Source organism: Magnolia sinica, chromosome 13 (genome assembly GCF_029962835.1).
Source record: "Magnolia sinica isolate HGM2019 chromosome 13, MsV1, whole genome shotgun sequence".
Classification (NCBI taxonomy): Eukaryota; Viridiplantae; Streptophyta; class Magnoliopsida; order Magnoliales; family Magnoliaceae; genus Magnolia; species Magnolia sinica.
In genome coordinates this window covers 67,063,138-67,084,836 of record NC_080585.1, presented here as the reverse complement: position 1 = coordinate 67,084,836, position 21,699 = coordinate 67,063,138, and the positions used below count along the sequence as shown (strand labels likewise).

The 21,699-nt window shown below is 42.7% G+C and overlaps 1 protein-coding gene and 1 long non-coding RNA gene across 2 annotated transcripts; both read right to left on the bottom strand.

Annotated features, from left to right (window-relative positions):
* Positions 1 to 13,501: 13,501 nt before the first annotated feature.
* LOC131222275 (uncharacterized) lies at positions 13,502 to 14,859 on the bottom strand. The gene is made up of 4 exons (XR_009159973.1): positions 14,760 to 14,859; positions 14,594 to 14,665; positions 14,258 to 14,512; positions 13,502 to 14,166 (listed from the first exon to the last, which is right to left on the bottom strand). It is a non-coding gene; the product is annotated as an uncharacterized LOC131222275 (long non-coding RNA).
* A 317-nt stretch (positions 14,860 to 15,176) lies between these two features.
* LOC131224302 (uncharacterized) lies at positions 15,177 to 15,893 on the bottom strand. The gene is made up of 2 exons (XM_058219825.1): positions 15,627 to 15,893; positions 15,177 to 15,514 (listed from the first exon to the last, which is right to left on the bottom strand). The coding sequence occupies exons 1-2, from the start codon at positions 15,691 to 15,693 to the stop codon at positions 15,177 to 15,179; spliced, it is 405 nt and encodes a 134-aa protein (XP_058075808.1). The 5' UTR covers positions 15,694 to 15,893.
* Between the last annotated feature and the right edge of the window lie 5,806 nt (positions 15,894 to 21,699).

Below are 21,699 nucleotides of genomic sequence, written 5' to 3'. Positions count from 1 at the left end.
TCTTTCCAAGCTAGGGTTAGAGAAAATTCGTATGGAAAAGAGGGCTAGGGTTTAAGGACTATAAATAGGCCTATTCTTGATGAAAATAACCCTAGGGACAAGGTATACTTAGGTTATAACCAAAGTAAGCCTTTCTCGATCCAACGAAGCACTTCTGGTGGGCCTATAACCACGAAAGGTCGGACTTAAGCTCCTTGACCATGGATCTAGGTCAAGCTGAGTTTTCATACCGACCAGCTCTTCAGATCAGCCGTGGCGGACCACACTCAAATCAACGGTCACGGAATCTCGATCAGGTCCACAAGCACTAGGATATGCCTGGGCCAACTATCCTGATCAGAGGGTGAAATTGGGTCAGAATCCAATGGTCAGATAGCTTAAAATCGTCGCACAAGCGACATGACTCAGATTTCAATAAAAGCTTATTAAATTCCAATCGTACTCACACTCTTCACTCCGAGCTCAAGCAAATTGACCCAGAACATCACATGGACTTGATTTTCGAGGAGATGGTCAAGCCCAACTCGGTGATCGCAACAGCCTAAGATCATCGCCATCGGACTTTCGACGCGCGGTCCACGTCTGATCCAGATCTTCCAAAAAATCCCCAGAACAACTGGATTTAGCGATGGATCCCAGGTTTCAGAGTAACGTAGCGCTCACTAATCTACACGTTTAGAGCCATGCAGATACAATTTAAAGTGATTGATGCGAAATTCACAAGCAATCGAGTAAAGTGCTAATTACCCCAAAACAACTACTTAAGGAAAGATTAGCACAAAAATTCCAAGGTCGTTACAATCCACCCCCCTTAAAGAAAATTTCATCCTCGAAATTCATACCTTCATATAATCCTCGAGGATCAGAGGGTAGGTCTTTCTGACCTCAGCTTTAGATTCCCAAGTAGCCTCTTCCACACCATGATGCGTCCATAGCACCTTCGCAAGAGGGATAACCTTGCTACGCAATACCTGCTCCTTCCTGTCGAGAATACGCGTCGGTCGCAGTACATAAGTGGCATCCTCACTCAACTGCACTTGCTCCCAACTGATAATATGCGAAGGATCAGGAACGTACTTTTTCAGCATAGAAACATGAAATACGTTAAGCACGCCCGCAAAAGGTGTGGGCAAAGCAAGGCGGTATGCTACTGCTCCCACTCGATCCAGAACTTGAAATGGACCAATAAATCTCGGCGTCAGCTTCCCCTTCTTACCGAACCGCAGAACTCCCTTCATAGGAGAGACCTTCAGAAACACATGATCTCCCACTACAAACTCAAGCGGTCGACGCCTCGTATCAGCATAACTCTTCTGCCTACTCTGCGCTGTCAGAAGTCGATGTCGAATGATGTCAACCTTCTCTGAAGTCACCTGCACCAACTCTGGGCCAAGCAAACTACGCTCACCAATCTCTGCCCAACAATGTGGCGCTCTGCACGGGCGACCATACAACGCCTCATAGGGAGCCATACCGATACTCGCCTGAAACTATTATTATACGCAAACTCGGCCCGAAGACAATCATCCCAACTGTCTTTGAAATCCAAAACACAAGCTCGCAACATATCTTCCAGGACTTGATTCACGCGCTCCGTCTGCCCATCTGTTTGCGGATGAAACGCGGTGCTGAACTTCTGTTTCACACCCATTGCTTCCTGGATACGAGTCCAGAAGATAGATGTAAAACGCGTGTCTCTATCAGACACGATCTCCAGGGAAACTCCATGCAGACGCACTACCTCCTTGATATACAACCTAGCCAACTCGTCTGCAGAGTAAGTGACTCTAATCGGTAAGAAATGCGCCGACTTCGTTAATCGATCGACGATCACCCAAATAGAGTCAAATCCCTTTCTTATCCTCGGCAACCCAGAAATAAAATCCATAGAGATGAAATCCCACTTCCATTCAGCTATGGGCATGGGCTGCAGCAACCCAGGAGGTCGGCGATGCTCTGCCTTGACCTGCTGGCACGTGAGACAACGAGAAACAAATTCAGCAATCTGGACCTTCATATTGTCCCACCAATAAGACCTCTTCATATCCTGATACATCTTCGTGCTACCTGGATGCATTGCAAGTTTAGAACTATGGGCTAACTCAAGAACCTCACGTCTCAAGTCAGGGATGTCAAGAACACATAACCGGCCACGAAAACGTAGGCCCCCATCAGAACTAACACTCCAGTCGGAGTTCTCATCTGTACCAACCCGCTGCCTCATCTTCACCAAAAGCTCATTATCTGCCTGAGCTGCAACAATCCTCTCGTCTATAACGGGCTGTACACGAATGTGTGCGATAACCTCATACGGCTCAACCACCGTAAGCTTCTGCTCAAAATTGCCCACGAACTCCAACATATCCCACTCTGCTATCATCAGCGGAGCCGCAAACTCAATAGCCTTCTTGCGACTCAACGCATCTGCCACAAGGTTCGCCTTACCCGGATGGTAAGAAACATCGAACTTGAAGTCTTTCAATGTTTCCATCCACCTGCGCTGCCTTATATTCAAATCACGCTGTGTGAAAATATACTTAAGGCTCTTGTGGTCGCAAAAGAGCTCGAACTCCTCACAATAGAGGTAATGTCTCCAAAGCTTTAATGTGAAGATGACAGCTGCTAATTCCAGGTCATGCGTAGGGTAATTCTCTTCGTGTTTCCTCAACTGACGCGAAGCATAAGCAATCACCCCGTCCTTCTGCATAAGGACACAACCCAGACCAACGCGAGAGGCGTCAGTATATATAATATACTTAACCCCTTGCTCTGGCAATACTAGCACAGGGGCGGACGTCAACTTGTCCTTCAGCTCCTAAAAAGCTAACTCCGCCTGCTCACTCCAAGCAAACTTCAAATCCTTTCGTGTCAGCTGCGACAACGGTCTGGCAATCTTCGAGAAGTCTTGAATAAAGCGTCGATAATAGCCTGCATGACCCAGAAAACTCCTTACCTCAGTAACTGAACCAGGCTGCTTCCAGTCCTGCACTGCAGCTACCTTGGCAAGGTCGACGACTATTCCTTCCTTGGACACCACATGTCCCAGGAACTTGACTTCTTCTTTCCAGAAATCACACTTCTTGAACTATGCGAAAAGCTGATGCTCCCTAAGAGTATCCAAAACCGCTCTTAAGTGCTCCTCGTGCTCTGCCCGGCTCGCCGAATAAATCAAGATGTCATCGATAAATACAACGACGAATCGAAACAGGAATGGCCAAAACACCCTGTTCATCAGATCCATGAAGACGGCCGGTGCGTTCGTCAAACCGAACGACATCACAAGGAACTCATAATGACCGAAGCTGGTCCTAAAAGCGGTCTTCTGCACGTCTCCATCCTTGACGCGCAACTGATGATACCCTGACTGCAGATCAACCTGCGAGAAGTACCGTGCCCCCTTCAACTGATCAAACAGATCATCGATCCTGGGCAAAGGGTACTTATTCTTCACAGTTACCAGATTCAACCCGCGATAATCAATACACAATCGCAAGGAACCATCCTTCTTCTTCACAAACAAAACAGGTGCTCCCCAAGGAGACACACTGGGCCGAATAAAACCCAAATCCAGCAAACCATCTATCTGCTTCCTCAACTCCTTCATTTCACTCGGAGGCATACAATAGGTGGGTAAAGAAATGGGCGCCGCACCAGGCATAAGATCGATAGCAAAATCAATCTCACGCTGAGGAGGTAATCCAGGAATCGACTCAAACACATCTTCAAACTCCTGAACTACCGGCGTATTAACCAACGCCGATTTGGCCGAACTCTCCAACAGAGAAGAATAAAAATCAATACGAAGAGGGTAACTGACCTGAACTGGGAAAGTAACAGTCTCGCCCTCAGGTCCATGGATCGTCACTGATCTAGCTTCACAATCAATCTCAGCTCGCATCCTCGTGAGCCAATCCATACCCATAATAACATCGTAGTGATAAAGCGGTGCGACTAGCAAATCAACACGGATCGATCCACTTCCCAGATCGACCAAACAATCCATACAACGCTTGCCCAAAGCAGAGGAAATCCCCGTAGCGGTAGTAAGCGTCACTCCATGCATAGGAACAGATCTCAAACCCAAACGCCTAACTGCCGCATAAGATATAAGAGAAGTAGTGGACCCTGTATCCACTAACACAGAAACGGGAATACCTTCAATATGCGCTGTCACCTCAAAGGACCTCGGCACCAAGTCAGACATAGGCGCTTCAGCTGAAAGCGCATGAACACTAGCCTGCTGCTGACGATTAGGCGGAGGAACCATGGGCCGCTGAGGTGGCCTGAAACCAGGAACTGCAGGTCTGAAGGATGGATGAGCTGGCGCTGATCGAAGGAGAGGAGGAGAAATAACCTGAGGCATCGGACGGCTAACCCTCTGCGGTGGAGTAAAACCACCTGCTCGCATACGGGAGAAGCAGAAATGGTCCAAGTGCCCCACCTTCCCACAGTAAGAACATCTAAGATCAGCTCTCATCTGCTGAGCGGGCTGCGCTGAACGCCTCAGAGGAGAATCAACTCGCGGCCTCTTGCTAAGGAAAGGTGCACCCTGGAAATCCGGTCGCGGCCTAGGAACCATCGGTGCTCGCATGCGGGACGCTCTATCTCCGTCCTGCTCTGCTCGCAAGGACATGCTCACCAGCTCCACATAAGAAGAAATGCTAGCACATCAAATCTTTGATCGGATCTCAGGTCTCAGTCCCTCAGAAAAATGCCGCATCTTCATCGGCTGATCACCTAGCATCAAAGGAACATACCGCCCCAACTCAGTAAACCGGTTCTCATACTCCGTAACCGACAACCCTCCCTGGCGGAGGCGAAGGAACTCACTCTCCTTCTCATGTCGGTACGTCACCGGAAAATACTTCTCGTGGAAGCGCGCCTCAAACGCCTGCCACGACCAAACAAAATCCTCCTCGACAGTGCGAAGCACACTGTCCCACCACAAACTGGCCTCCTTCTCAAACATGAAGGTGGCAAGCTCAACCTGCTCGACTTCAGATCAGTGCAGCGGTCTCAGCATCTTAGAGATGCGGTCAATCCAATACTCGGCCTCCTCGGGTCTATGAGAACCCGCAAAAGTAGGAGGTCGCAAGCGCTGAAATTGCTCGAATGTGCCGCTGGCACTGACACTGGCACTCCCAGATGGAGGCATAGGTGAAACAGGTGGAGTCGCCCCTACTGACTGAGCAAAGATGCCAGCCATGGAAGAGAGGAACTCCTGCTGCTGCTGATGCTGCTGTTGCTGAATCTGCTGCTGCTGCATCAACAACATCATCTGCTCAAACCTGTCAGTAGGCGAAGCAGACGAAGGTGCACGGCTCGGCTCAGGAACCGAGGGTGTGACTGGAGGAGCCATCGGTGTCGACCCAACACCGGCACGAGATGGACCTGCCTGCGGATCCGACTGGCTATCGTTCAAGGGAGGAACCCCAGCAAACGACTCAATCAGAGAGAGACGGGCAGAAGTCTTTGAACCCTTAGGAGGCATCCCTACATTCAACAGAGGATGCAACCTGTCAGATTCTAAGTCACATAATCCATCCACACAACAACACAGCACAGCACAACTCCAAAGACAACCAACATGCATTCCATTAATCAAAATCGTCGCAATACAAGTAGTGCAGCAATACATGAATCACGACTAGGAAAGCATGTAAACAACAACATCTAACACTTCAAACAACCACAGCCACGACAAACAACCACCAACAACTACCACAACTACAACACTCCAACACTCCAACTACAAGCCAACAACGGCTACACACAGAAAGAAAACACCAAACAAAGCAAAAGACGGCCACGACGACAGCTACTCGTCGGAATCAGGAGATGGAGGCGGAGCACCCTTATCCTGCAAACAACACAGGATAGACTTCAGAGTCCAAGACATCTTCTTAAACTTATGTTTAACAAGGGCTCGAAGATCAACCAGATCCTGGCGTAAAACAGCCTGCCCTTCTTCAAGCCGTGTAAGACGGGCATCTCTGGCAGTCTGCTCTGCGCCCTGCTCTGGCGCCACAGGAGGAGAGCTATCACTCCAATCCTGTGCCTCAATCTCTTCCTCGTCTTGCTCTGTTTCTTCCCCAGACTCAACACCACCTTCAGCATAACTCTCTTCATCACCGCTCTCAGACTCAGCCTCACTCTCTGAGGCAAGCCGACCAGAACCAACCTCCATCAGCTTAAGAGTCCTCAAATTGATGTAACGAATAGGAACCGGCTTCTCAGCTCCAAGCCTATAGCCAAACTCATGTGCAATCTTGCAAATGAGGCGGCCAAAGGGAAGCGACTCGGTCCTTCTACTCGAACCAGCGATGAGAATAATCTGGCGCAGGACGTACGTCGGCACACACAACTTCACTTCCTGCCCCACCTAATATAGAAAATCCACCATCAGGCGCGTACACTCGCTGCGATTGCTCCACCTTGGGTATACATTGAACGTAAAGATGTGGTGAAGCAAACGGAAGTCGTCCGTCATGAAGGAAGCCAGAAGACTCCTATTCAGCTGCCATTCGACCAGACGACCACACAAGGATCGGGTGCGACGATCCCTCTCACGCACACTGTCCACATTCTTCTCGCTAGCATGCACTTCACTAAGTGGCACCTTCAAGAGTCGGGATATCAAAGCAACATTGACAATACCCACTCGACCGCTACCACAGGGAATCTTGAACTGCAGAGGCTCCAGCGAAGGCTCCAGAATGTTGGCATAAAAGGCCCGAACAGTGCTATCATTCGCGCGATACTCGCCTTCGAACAAGGGACCCTAACCAGCCCCTTCTAGGCGCTCCAACAAGAAAAACTCACCAAAGAGCCGCGAATCAACATGAGCCTCAAAAAGGACTCTACGCCCTTCATAGACTCCATGTGACAATTTCGCCAATAAATTCCTACTAATGGGAGCTCGAGGATCAAGGTCCCGCTTCGTCTGGAATTCACGAGCGGCGGACGTGCTAGCGGCGGCACCTCTCGGCCTCCGTGCACGGGTTGGGCGGCTCGACCCGGCTTCATCCACGGGCGCTCTCTTCTTCCCCATCAAGGAAAGAAGGGAAGAAATAGAAAAGATGGCCGTCACAATCTCAAAGAGGGCCATGAGAAATGAGAGAAAGAGAGAAATAGGAAGATGGTGAAGCTTCCACACAACTATTAGCCAAAAAGGGAAAACAAGGGCTCAAATGAGAAGGAAAGAAGGAGAAATCAGCAATGAGAAGGAAGATTTGAAGATGGGGTGATGGGTTTGCACGAAAATGGGAGGAAGAAGAAGATTTGGGAGAGATTTGAGAGGGTTTGGAGAGGTTTTTGAAAAAAAGGGAGAGCTTGGGAGTGGGTTTTGTGAAGGAAATAGGTAAAAGGAATGGGTTTTAAGGTAAAACCGTAAAGGGGTGGGCCACACTAGGCCTGAGATGCGTCGGCTCACTACGGCCCGGCCCGCCAAGCCCGCTGACCGGCGATCCCTCGCCGAATCGGCGATGGCATCGCCGGTCTCTGGACATATCGGCGATGCCTCGCCATTTTGGCGAGGCCCTCCTGGTCCCCCATGCTCAAAAAAGTGTGGGTCCCCCCCCCGGGCCCCACTGGAAATGCCCCGATCGGCCCCTTGTGTAGTTTGACGCCTATCGAGTCATTCTGATAGAAATCTGATTCAAATAGCGATTTCTGGAAGGTTTAAAGATGAAAAAGGAAAGATAGACCGTCTGAAATCATTAATAGAGGGTCTGAAAAAGGTTTCTGGTCGCTGTGTGTGATCAGGTAAGAGTACAGACTCGATCTCGGCGAAGGTTTTCAAGAAACTTTCGCCGATAGAAGCTACGGAGCACAAACACAAAGCGATGATAGACCCGCACCCAAATACACTAAAGTGGCGACAACGTGCGGTGTTTGACCATAACCCAGGTCCAGTTTAATCCAGATCATGCTCTGATACCAACTTGTAACGCCCTGAAATTTGGGGGTCGAGCATAACTCAGCTCCCGAGTTCCAAAACATCACTTATGCAACATATTTAATGAAGGATGTATGTTGACTGTATTAGTGCATAAAACATGGAATAGATTAAGCCAAAACACAGATATGATTCAGGGATAAGTGAATAAAGCAAGCGGAAGACTTATAGTAAAATATGTGTACAAGTGTAAACCCCTGAATTACATATACAAGCCGGATCGTATGAAAGTGTTATTTAACAAAATTATAAGTATTAAGTTACATCATTTCAGTTGCCAAAAATAATCCCATGATCCCGCACATCAGACCGAGGCTCGCTAGAACCCGTCTGAAAACTGCATATAGGAGAAGGCAGCCTCGTCATCATCCAGCTCCCGCTCTGCCTCAGAAGTCGCATCCACATCTGCAACATCAGAGCCTAAGACAGAGTCTGGTGGGTGTTTAACACCGCCCCAGAAACGTGGGAGTGAGTGATCAACTCAGTGGAACAATAAGGCACTGGTTAACATGTTATCAATTCAATCAAACAGTAATGATAAAGCAGTACAATTAAATAAATCCTAAGTACTCTTGTTAATGCAAGGATGAATGCGATATGATGCGTGCCCTCACGCGTACACCCTCAGCGTCTTCTTCTTACGTTACGCATGACATCGCCTCAAAGTGCGCCACATCTACAAAGCACATGCAAATGCGGTGCATGGATATGATTACCAAGTTGTTATTAGTCCATTTCACACAGCCGGATTGGGAAGCTAAGATACCTTCCTCATATCACCATCCAAACAGTAATCCATACTAGGGTCGTCAATCCTAGACATCTCATACGATCATATGTTTGAGGTCGTAGCAAAGGGCTCGTCACCAATCAATGCACGCCTTTCATGCCTTTACTACCACAGTTCGGCTCGTCACCTCCTTGCGGTATCCAGGTATGCTCGAGGTCACTACAAAGGGCTCGTCACCAATCAATGTAGGCCGACAGCATGAATATAGTGTCCCATACCACCATAATCGGCTCACGAGTCTAGTTGCCCACTGGTCACTACGGGGAGGCTCATCACTCCAGCGTAGGCCGACAGCTCGACCACGGTGTCCCATACCACCATGTCCGGCTCATGAGTCTTAGCGGATCAGTACCATAGTTAATAGGATTTCACTGGTAAGTTCGGTACCCTAGATTCAAGCAGTAGCGTCCAATACATGGTTAACATACAACGGACAATCGGGTTACTTGACGAACTCGACTAGCACGAGCGCACATTGAATTGAGCGACATAGAGTGCGCAAACACTCTGCGTGGCCAAACCACTGCCGACAACTCTAATACGGCTCGGGTTCGTCTAATACGTCCTACGTGGCGAAAGCAATCTCAACCACGAATATAGAGTCGATTACCGATTTCCTGGACTAAGGCATAGTCCCAAACACCTTATACTACAGCAGATATTCATATGGAATGTAAAACAGTAATGAAACAACAACTTGAATCATGGTACATACGCATCTGAAGAATATCAACTTAACATAAATGTAAGCATAGGAGATGCTTGAATTTAAATAACATGGAAAGTAACTTGCGTAAGGAAATCATGCGCATCAATAGGAGTATTGAGAATCACTTCTCAACGCCCGCAATAAGTGCAATAAGTTACACTTCAGATCATTCATGCATTTCTACAAACACTTAGCATACATGGAACAACATACATGACGTATGTTGAAAATACATGCATTTAGACAATTCCTTTTACCAAGGAGTTGTCATGCATGCATCTAGCATACATACATGACAAATAATCATGGCAAACATAAGTGCATATTTTATACGTATACGGTACTTTATAAATACACATAGAATACACAAATCTCAATATAACACATGCATATCAGGAAAGCAATGTAAACACAACATCTGGCATGTGAAATCTCATCCATAACAAGAATAAATCACTAACTGGGATTGAAAGCCTTGAAAACCATAACCTATACACTTAAAGTCCGCACCTTAAGCAAGGAAAGAACACCGAACTGATTTAGACGTGTTGTCTTCGTCAACGGCGATAAAATACCCTAAAATAAGGATAGAAATGAGATACAACAACACCAAGTCTAATCTAAGCTCTAACACAGTTAGGGTTAGGTTAACTTACCCCAAAAAGAACTCAGAACCGTCAGAAGAACGATTCAAAGTGAAGGTTCAAAGATGAAGCAGAACAAGGAAGAATCCAAGATGATTCACCAACTTATCTCTCTCACTTTCTCTCTCTTTTCCACTCTCTTTCCAAGCTAGGGTTAGAGAAAATTCGTATGGAAAAGAGGGCTAGGGTTTAAGGACTATAAATAGGCCTATTCTTGATGAAAATAACCCTAGGGACAAGGTATACTTAGGTTATAACCAAAGTAAGCCTTTCTCGATCCAACGAAGCACTTCTGGTGGGCCTATAACCACGAAAGGTCGGACTTAAGCTCCTTGACCATGGATCTAGGTCAAGCTGAGTTTTCATACCGACCAGCTCTTCAGATCAGCCGTGGCGGACCACACTCAAATCAACGGTCACGGAATCTCGATCAGGTCCACAAGCACTAGGATATGCCTGGGCCAACTATCCTGATCAGAGGGTGAAATTGGGTCAGAATCCAATGGTCAGATAGCTTAAAATCGTCGCGCAAGCGACACGACTCAGATTTCAATAAAAGCTTATTAAATTCCAACCGTACTCACACTCTTCACTCCGAGCTCAAGCAAATTGACCCAGAACATCACATGGACTTGATTTTCGAGGAGATGGTCAAGCCTAACTTGGTGATCGCAACAGCCTAAGATCATCGCCATCGGACTTTCGACGCGCGGTCCAGGTCCAATCCAGATCTTCCAAAAAATCCCCAGAACAACTGGATTTAGCGATAGATCCCAGGTTTCAGAGTAACGTAGCGCTCACTAATCTACACGTTTAGAGCCATGCAGATACAATTTAAAGTGATTGATGCGAAATTCACAAGCAATCGAGTAAAGCGCTAATTACCCCAAAACAACTACTTAAGGAAAGATTAGCACAAAAATTCCAAGGTCTGGAACATGAGAGTAGAGAAGTGTTGACTCACTTGTTCACTTTAACCCAAGTAACTTTTTGTGTTTCCTTCTTCTTTTCATCAAGCTCTTCAATCACCTTCTTGATTTTTGACTTATCATTCTAAGAAGAGAAGAATACAGTAAACAAACAACTTCAGACATAAACAAATTCAATTTTTTAAAAAAGGATGAGATCCTTTATAGGCTGAGAAATACAACAATATACCTCAATGATGTTTTCTTGGATAATAAGTCATTGTATTCATCTTCAGCTTTCTCGAACATTGCCATAACTTTTTTGTTGATCCTCTTCTCAAGGCTGAAAGCAATCAATCAGATTAACTGAGATGCATGTCCAGTAACCTTCCTCTTTAAAAAAAATGCAAAACCAAACATCAATTAGGTGTTGAATCATACTATTTCATTGTCATGGAAAAGAAAACAAAGAAGTGTGTGCTCTTGAATGCAAAACCAAACATCAATTAGGTGTTGAATCATACTATTTCATTGATTTTCCAGGGAAGCATGCTCTTGAATGACTGCGTCCTTCTCCATAATGAGCCTCTCCCTTTCGTTTTCAAAGTCATAAATCCTTTCACAATTGAATGCATTGAAATTTAAAAATATGCATGTGCAAGAATGCACCAATTACAATAAGAAGTGTGTGCAAGAATGCACCTTGTTGTCTATTGAAGATGGAATTGAATTAGTCTTGTTTTTGTTGGGATTGCTTTTGCCTACATTGATGCTCAAATGCGAGACACATCCCATGGAAATATCTGCAGTTCCAGATCAAACCTATAAATCAATAGTAAAACAGAAGTGCAGTTTGGGTAGTATCGCACAAGTGAGCAATGTACATACCAGCAGATTTATCTATGAATCAACAAACTCTATGTAGCTCCAATTGATTTCCTCTTTTGTGTACTCTTCTTGTTCCATTTTGAAGACATGCTGTTAGTACACAACCCAAGAAAAAATCAAGATATTAGAGGTTTCCAAGATAGAGGCAACAACTTGTTATGGAGTAAGCTAACCTGGTTAAAATGCTGTTGCAGCTTCTCATTTGTGAAATTAATGCAGAACTGCTCAAAATTGTTTACCATGAAATATAAGGAAATATCAAACATACAATTTGTAATGTATAGTGCAGGGGCTGGACACAGGTCCATTGCCTGATTTTTTTTGTTGGTTTCAGCCCAGATGGAAGGCCCAATTGAGGTCTGGCCTGGACTGATTTGCTGCCCATAAAAAGCCTAGCTGTAAGGTTGGTACTAAGGGCCTATTTGAGGCCAGATTCTAGTGCAGATCAAGGCCCAGTCGGGGCCTGATTTCATCTCAAATTGGACCCATCTGGAGCTTGTTTTCAGCACGCAGCACGACCTAGATGGAGGCTGTTTGGATCCAGGTTTCATGGCCTGATCGTGAGCCATGTCCGACCCGACTGCGAGGCATCTGAAATGCGTTTCTCAGCCCTCTGCGCGGTCTGATGGAAGGCCTTATTTCTGGCTCAAAACACTTTCTCAACTAGTCTACACTCAGCCCATATCTCTGTGCATTTCATGGCCAGTAGAAGGTCCGACTGAGGGCTGATTTTTAGCATCTTTACGGCTTATCTGGGAGGTATTTCGACTTAGATTTGGGCCTGGCTGAAGGGTGTTTTTCAGCTCCCTTGTGTGGCCTGAAGAAGGCCTGGTTTCAGCCTAAGGTTGAGGCCTGTTTATAGCTTGGATAGAAGCCCATTTAAAGGTCTGTTGCAGCTCTCTACACGGCCCAGTTTGAGGTTAGTTTCAGCTCGTAACATGGCCTCCAAACGTGGCTGGAACCTTTATGAAAGGAAGAAGGAAAATAAGAGAAGTTCTATGTAATCATCAAATGCATAAAAGCAATGATCTCTAGAACAAAAACCCCATACATGAATGATGAACAAGAATTCCATCATTTTAAACATCATTCAGTACAGAGTTAAATCGATACTAGTGGAATTGACGGTTTGGTTAGTCCACCAAATGGTCTATTCCATTGACAAACATAGAAAGGAGATGGGAGTCTGGTTTGTCATTGGCATTGAAATAATGGCCCTAACTTTCAATAGAAAGGAGAAGATGGAGGATACCGTACCCATACTACTTGAACTACCATTTGTCAGGATTACCATGTTTTGATTTTCGTTTTCACTTTGGGGTTTTTCCTCAGCAAAGCTAGCTCCTTTAGCAGCCCAATTGCATCTTATTTGTCTATTTCCGAGCCATTTACCTGACAGGAGCATAGTAAAATCAAAGAAAAATACCATGTACAAGCATTCTGACAAACCCAAAATTTGCAAACCCCAGATGCCTTACCAGTCAAGTCATTGATAGCATTCTCTGCATCTTGTAAGATAATAACAAATAAATAGATAATCAGGTTTCAATGAATAATAAACCATGAAGATTGACATATAATAAATAGATAATCAGAAAATGAAAGAAAAGTACACAACTCACCTTGATGCCCATTCTCCCTCCTTTACCCGGGCTTGGGACCGGCAATGCAAGGAGTTGCATTGGCGGAGTTAAAAAGGGGCTTAGGCTCCATTTGGTTTGTGACGAGCAAATGGAGTCTAATATGTTTAAATACAGAGTATAAAATTCATTCAAAATTACAAAAACCAAACCAAACAACATATAGAGTAATAAAAAAAAACTAACGAAACATCAATATAAAGTAACTAAAAATCAAACCAAGTTCTAAGTTCATCAATATAAAGTAACTAAAGTGCCAAATTAGTTCAAAATTAACCAAAAAAAACAAGCGAAATATCATATAAAGTAACTGAAAAAAGCATCCACACCAAGTTCAATTATAGAGTACCAAATTTGTTCAAATTATCGAAATCTCAAAGATTCCTTCCCCCATTGCACAAGTGATCCTGGACCGGCCTCTCCAAGTGTAGATGCGAACCCATCTTCTTTCCACAAAAGAGTGTCAGGATGTATAATCTCAGTCAAGGTAACAACAATAGCTCCCTCCTCTAATGGTTCGCAATGGACAACTGCATTTGGATTAACTTCGTGTACTTGACCACGAGCAACTACATCACGATTTCCCCAACCAAGCAAGTCGCATCTCCTACCGATATATATAACATCCGGCTACATATACACATATAAAATGGCATTAGTATTGTTATCATTTATAAAATAATTGTACGTTCAATACTGTAGCAAATTTACAATTGCATACTGACGATGCCTGAGCAGATTTAACAATTGTTGGTGATGAGAGGTTTTGAGTAGATTGTGTATGTTGCTGCAACTCCATCCAGGCCTCCATAGTGGCCAATGATTTCTTTATATCAAATATCTCTTGCACTAGGCCATCTTTTTCTTTTATCAAATTCTCTACCTTTGAATGTGCAGGGGCTAACATCTTCAGTCCTGTCTTAGTTATTGAGCAACCTAAACCCCGCATTCGCCCTCTACTATCAGAACCAACCAACTGTAAAACATTGCAAATCAAGTTATTAGAAAATTCATAATTACCATGAATCTCACTGTAATTTTTAAAATTTATTATTACCTGTGTAAGGGCATCGTCAATGCCGGTAATCTTAGAAGAAGGATTGCTAGAATAAAGCTCATCTAATTCTTCCTGCGACAAAATACAAATGAATGTAAAAAAATTCAAAGTTATACATTGGCATCTCATAAAGGTACTACTTAGTGGTAGAAGGGGATGTACTTACAACAAGGTCAGGATACTAGACAACTTTGTCCTTGCTTGTATGGGCTCTTAAGTAAACATCACATCTACCTATCTCGGTATCAGAGGTAAGATTCCTCTCCTTCGCCTTTGGCACATTACATATTAATGGAGTTAGATGAGTGATAATTCAAAAGTATATTCAATATTAAACTATAATACCTATATTTATAAATAAATAAACATACCATCTGATGGCGAAGAACAGCCATGCTGTTCCTCCCAAGACACACAGGTCCTTTTAGCTTCGATCGATTGATTTTATTCCTTTCGCTTGCTCTCTTGAATTCCTCAGTACTATGTTGATTCACGAAGACTAACCAATCCTCCATAGGGATGCTTGGGGGGGCAGGACTGTCTCTCACAACTGCAGGATCCTTGTCTTTAATATATTTTACAGTCAACCTTTTTTTTTATAATTCCGCCATGTTTCCTTGAGGCATTTTGTTATGTATGTAAGACTCACATCCCAACTTTGACCCTCAAACTCATAAGCCCGTGACAATGACTCTATGATCATTTGAATGTGTGCATAAGGCACCTGGTAAAAGTCCTGGTATATGATCGGGATATGAGTACGGGTGAGGATACCGATATGCGATGCAAATTGCTTTTGTTCAAGACAATCCTCATTCGGTTGCCCGAATTCATTTGTCTTTAGGACTTTTTTCCTATCAGGTTGCTCATGTAAAAAAGCACCCCTAGTAGGACCTCTCTTTCTAAACGAAGAAGAAGAAGCTGGCACAACAACATAAAAAGAATAACAGTTATAAATACACATCGTTGATTACTGCCAATATATAAGAAAATTAAAATTTACATATCTAATTCAGGAGAACTATCATATTACCTTTGGTCTTGCTTGCATCTGTAGTCTCGGTCAAGTGCCCACCCAATGCCTCTGGTTGTGAATCCATGTGCCTGTTTAAAATAAAATAAAATAAAATAAAATAAAAACACTAATGATTAATACAATAATTTGGATAACAGATAAAGTACAAACAATTCACTACATTATCCATACCTTGATTGGATTTCCTCCAATAAATATCATATTGTTACATGCTTAGTAAATATAAACAATTCAAGAGATTCTCCTTGGTCGCTTTCTTTTCTTTATTTTCTCGACTATAAAACTGATGTCTTCCGGTTCATTGAATATCAACTCATCAACAATTGGTAATGAGGTGAGATTAGGTCCTGCATCGGCATCAGTTACATCCTTAAATCGTTCTGATAGATGGCATGTCTCTTCTTCGATAAAAATCTTTTTTCGAACCTCCAATACCACATGCCATTCAGGATTTTTTAGATCTCCGGAGTAGAAAATTTGCGTGGCATGCTCTGCAAGAATGAATGGCTCGTCACCCAATTTGTCTGAACTGTAAAGACTGGACAAATTTACTAATCTCAGATTCGCTTCGACATCAAAAGAAACACCATGATGCGTCACCTTCACCCAATCACACTTAAATAAGACAGGCTTGTACCCTGTTCTGTACTCCAATTGGATAATTCTATGAAGGACTCCATAGTAAGGTTGATTTTCATCCACTGTATTCATATCCTTAGCACTAGATCGGAAGGTGGCATACCCTTTGTCATAACCCCACTGTTTTAGTTCGTTTTATTCTCCTCAAAGTCTTTAGTGACAAAGAGAAAGCCATTAATACAATACTTATTGTATTGAGTACAAAAAGCTAGAGGTCCTCTCACTATATCTTTAAATTCTTCATCGTCAGATTCGCTAAACTTTAGTTGCCTCTTCAACCAAGGTATGAATTCATCCTTGTTAGGCACCTTGTTGGTCCTCCTGTAACATCGCTGCAAGAAATCTTTGTGCTTCCTGCGCATTATTTGATACCATTGTTATATTAAAATCGCATAAAGTAAAGAAGATATATACAAATGAGCTAATTTTGCATACCCTTCCCACACATCATAGCTGGGATGACTCTTCAGTACCCATGTATGAGCTTGTTCGTATTCGATACACGCTAGGGTAACACTTTGACCTGAACTTATTGGACCAACATTGTCATCATTGTTATCGTCATCAACAACATCTTGTAACTTTTGTAGTCCTAAAATGACTCCATCAAACCGTTTTTCCAATTTTTCCAAGAGGCTTGCTTTTTGTTTTCCTCTGTATTGGTTGCAATATATAATTGTCTCCTCTTGGATATATTGTTTTGCATTGCAACCCTCAGGTCGCGTCTTGTTACAGACATAGGCCTTGAATGTCTTCATGAACCTAACAAAGATAATGATACATTACAAATACATACAACCGTAGATGTTAAGCCGGATTGTTCTTACTAAACTTATAGCGTACCTTTTAAATGGATACATCCATCGATAGTATACAGGACTACATATGCGAGCCTCGTAAGCTAAGTGTATCGACAGATACATCATCACGACAAATATAGATGGAGGGCATATAATCTCAAGTTGACATAACGTCCTAGCCATACCCCTCTCAGAGTGAGGAGCGTTTGAACGTTTACTGTTGTCGAGCACAAGGCAGTAAAGAAGGTGCAAAAGCTTGTAATTATAGGACGAATGACCTTCCTATCCCTGAATGCATGCTGGATGAGAAGTGGGAGAAGATGTTGCATCAACACATGGTAAGAATGAGACTTCATTCCCTTTAAATCCACGCAATCTCCCTTTATGATGGTCTTCCAATTCGCTCTAAAACCGATTGGAACACACAAGTCATGCAAAGTCTGGATGAAAAACTTTTTCTCTTCTTTTCTTAAACAAAAAGGACCTTATTTCTGAATCACCTTGCCATTGCTCTTTTTTAGCCATAAACGCTTCTTAATTCCCAACTGTTTCAGGTCCCTGCACGCATTAGCATCATCCTTGGTCTTGCCAGGTGTGTTCAACAACAAGGCGATAAGGATTTCACATATATTTTTCTCGACATGCATAACATCAAGGTTGTGACGCACTGGAATATCTTTCTAATACTCCAGATTAAATAATATAGACCGTTTGAAGAACCATGGTGATTTAACATCACCCGTTAGCTCTTGTTGGCCTCCATCAATACCCCTCATATTCCTCTTCTCAGTCTTCTCCCATTGCATATGCAGGTTCGCAGTCTGTCTTTCGACCTCAATCCCGTCCAGACGAATGGGTTGACGTCGTATCTCCACCTTCTTATTGAATGTGCCAGCACTTGTGTCCTTCCTTGCCTGGTCTGACATTGGAAACCATTGTCTGTGACCCATATAAACATGTTTCTTTCCATATTGGAGTCACAAGGAATTTGTGTTAGGACCACATACAGGACAACCGTACTTACCCTTGGTCCTATAGCCAGAAACATTACCATATGTTGGAAAGTCGTGGATTATCCCGAGCAAAATGGCACGCATCTTGAATTTGTTTTTATGATATGCGTCAAGCGTCGTGACCCCTTTATGCCATAAGTCTTGCAATTCATCAATTAATGGTCATAAATAAACATCAATATCCTTTCCTAGTTGTTGTGGTCCCTCAATTAGTAAAGTCAACATAGTAAACTGAGGTTTCATGCAAAGCTTTGGTGGAAGATTGTACATCACACACATAATGGGCCATGAACTATGAGCTGTAGTGAAAGCACCGAATGGGTTAAACCCATCTGTAGCCAGGCCCAATCGAACATTGCGAGGCTCAGCTGAAAAATCCATATACTTCTCATCGAGATTCTTCCATGCAATAGAATCAGCTAGATGCTCCATCTTTTTAGGTTGCAATTTTCTGGTTGAGTGCCAGGACATTTCTTTCGCTAACCATGGCACACTAAATATTCTTTGTAGCCTTGGTGTTAATGGAAAATACGTTAACACCTTGACAGGTACTTTAGATTGTTTTTTCTCAACATTCATTTCTATCTTGAACCTAGGAGCTTTACAAGTTGGACAACTAGTTTTCATCTCGTTCTCTTTCCAGTACAAGATACAGTCATTTGGACAAGCATGGATCTTCACATAATCAAGACCCAACTTTGTAATGATCTTCTTTGCTTGGTAGGTATTAGTAGGGGCCTTGTTACCGGAAGGTAATACCTTCTTTAGTAGTTGAAGGAGCTCTGTAAAGCTTTTTTCGCTCCATCCATGGTTCACCTTTAATTTGAAAAGTTATACAATAAAAGTTAGCACTGTGAAATTTGGGCCCCTGGGTATAGCTCAATCATTGCGTCTCGTAGATTTTCTTCAAACTCATTAGTTTCATTTTCCCCAAAGACACCTTCGACTACAGGGGTCACATTTGGCTCATCCTGTACAACTTCATCTAGGTTATTACCACCGAGTTCTTGAATAATTGCGTTGTGAACCTCATCTAAGTTCAGGACATTGTGGTACTATTGGGAACTCGATGCATATTCAGTACGCTTAGGTGATACATGCTCACCATGCATGCCCTAAACCCTATAGCTTGAGTTGAATCCATTTTTCATTAGATGTATTTCCAAATCATCATAAGAATCCGGTAATCGTAAACATCTGCAAGTGGCGCATGGACAAACAATGGTTTCTCTACCAGGAAGGTGTTCTCGTGCAAACTTCACAAAGCTTTTGATTCCATAAATAAAACGAGGGTTCGAAAAAGTTAGTGTCATCCACTCCCTATCTGTTATAGCTGGATCCTGATTAACCACGAGGTTCATTTTGAACCTGCACCTTACAAAAAAAAAATTATTATTTTTCACCCATTCACGGATCTAATTCTAAACACATGCATTTATGACTATCTTTGGAGTTTAGTCTTTGAATAACTTTAACATTTCATGGGCATATCATGAGGGACCTAGATCGGGTAAACTAACATGGAAATGTCATGATGCAGCTGCTGCAATAACTGAGCATGCAGTTTGCTGATCAGAAATGTGGGGCCCATTGATTGATAATCCAAAATGGTGATCTTACATTCCACCTCACCAAATACTCCATATTAGATGATGACCAACAAATAGACAATGGTCAAAAACCATATTTAATGGGGAGAAAAAAAAAGGCACCAAGACTTCTGCATAAATTTAACATAAGCTAACGGTTCCAAGCTAACCATCGCCATGATCAGATTTTTATAAGGTCTTTCCTGTGTTAGTTGTCTTCACATTTGACCTGTTTTCCTAAAGCGAAGCAAAATCTTCATCTCAAAAATGGGATATAGCTTAAGAAAAGTGTACATACCCATATTCATCATTCATCCCATTTCATATGTGTATTCTTTGTCGCCTTTGGTGAAAAAAAAATTACTCTCTCTCTATATATATATATATATATATATATATAAGCTATTGATTCACAACTATGGTGAACAGGATGGATGTCCTAGTACATGTGGTACACAGGTAATCATGTTTGTGGAGCAATGACCAAGAGAACACCAACAGTTGGATGATTTTAATCATTTTCTCATTGTAAACTTTCCTTGTTGAATGAGAAAGTCTGCTCCACCTTTTTTAAACCATCCATTCGCAGACTACTTATGAAATGGTTATCAAAATCCAAACTTTGAGCTACAGCCCACCCACGTGACAGCCCAACAGGTGCTATGGTCACACACTCGTGCGGCACATGTACGGTAGATAGATTCCTCAATGTAATATGTGGAACATCATGACATGCGTGCATTATAGAGAAAAGCACCATCGTGATATAATAACTCAAATACATAACAGCCCCCTTGATGAGGGTCTGGCGCATAAGCATGCGATTACAAGCACAATAAAGAAAACAAACTATTTCACTAATATGACCATTTGTCAATCATAGACTTGTTTTGCATTAATTAGAAAAAAAAAAGAAGAAGAAAAAGAACAAAAATGGATGGTGATGGTGCACTTTATTGCAACATTAGTGGAAGTTTGTCCTTGACAAAGGAGCACTTTAAAACTTGAATCCTACAAATTCATTTGTCTTTTCCATTTTTCACCTAATTTCTTTTGTTTATATGCAGTTTGACAAACCTGACCAAGCCAAGTGATTGCTTTCTCTCAATGTTTGTAGAAGATTTTGCAGAATGAGCTTCCTGATGTCATGGGGTAAAGAAGATTCAGTATGGGAGTGATGGGGGACTACCTAAAATCAGATCTCCAGAAAATATATAGAGGCAATGAATGATTGGAGAATTTAAAGATATATACTTGAAATGGATGGTTGCATTGTCTTTTATATAATTGTGTGCATACCTTATTTATTATTATGGTCTGTTACAACTATTACTACTAATATTATTATCATTGTTTCCTTTGTTGTGGTTATTATATTGGTATCTGATAAGTGTCTTTTGTACACCTTTTAGCCTCGAAACCACAAGGCACGTGTCAATGATCAAGATAACTTTGTCTAAGGAGCTGGATGCATCCTTTGTCGGGTGAGTGGGAAATAGTTTGTTTTCTATCATAAAGAACATTAGAGATTCTACATTCCAGAAGAAAAAACAATACAATGGAACCAAAGTTACAAGTTGGGTTGGTAGAAAGAGTAAAATGATTTACATATTTTAATAACCCATAATTTACATAAACTATTTTCTCTAATACATCATTACTGTTAAATGAGATGAAATCATTTTTAAGTGGCAGTCAAACAGATGGAAAATCATGGAAATGAAATCTATTTCCACAAATATGACGTTTTCCCCAGATTGCAAATACCCAATTGTAGGTGAAAATTGATTTCCATTTCCACAGTTTCCTCAAAAAATGAGTAAAATGATTCCCCAAGAAACATGTTAAATCTAGATTTCCATGGTTCTGAGCGGCAAGGCAAGTTGCTACTTGACCATACATCAAATCTAAAATTCCACAGTTTTCGTTTCTTGAGGATTTCATAGGGGTTTTTCATGTTTGCATTTTAAAGCAACTGGAATTTATTAAGAACGAAAAATAGGGAAACAGGGGGGACTGCTGAGATAGC

Bases quoted from the DNA above. Each gene is read 5' to 3' on its own strand.
- LOC131224302 (XM_058219825.1), bottom strand. From the start codon at position 15,693: ATGGATTCACAACCAGAGGCATTGGGTGGGCACTTGACCGAGACTACA. The intron at 15,515-15,626 runs GTAATATGATAG...TTGTTGTGCCAG, and splicing joins AGATGCAAGCAAGACCAAAG to CTTCTTCTTCTTCGTTTAGA.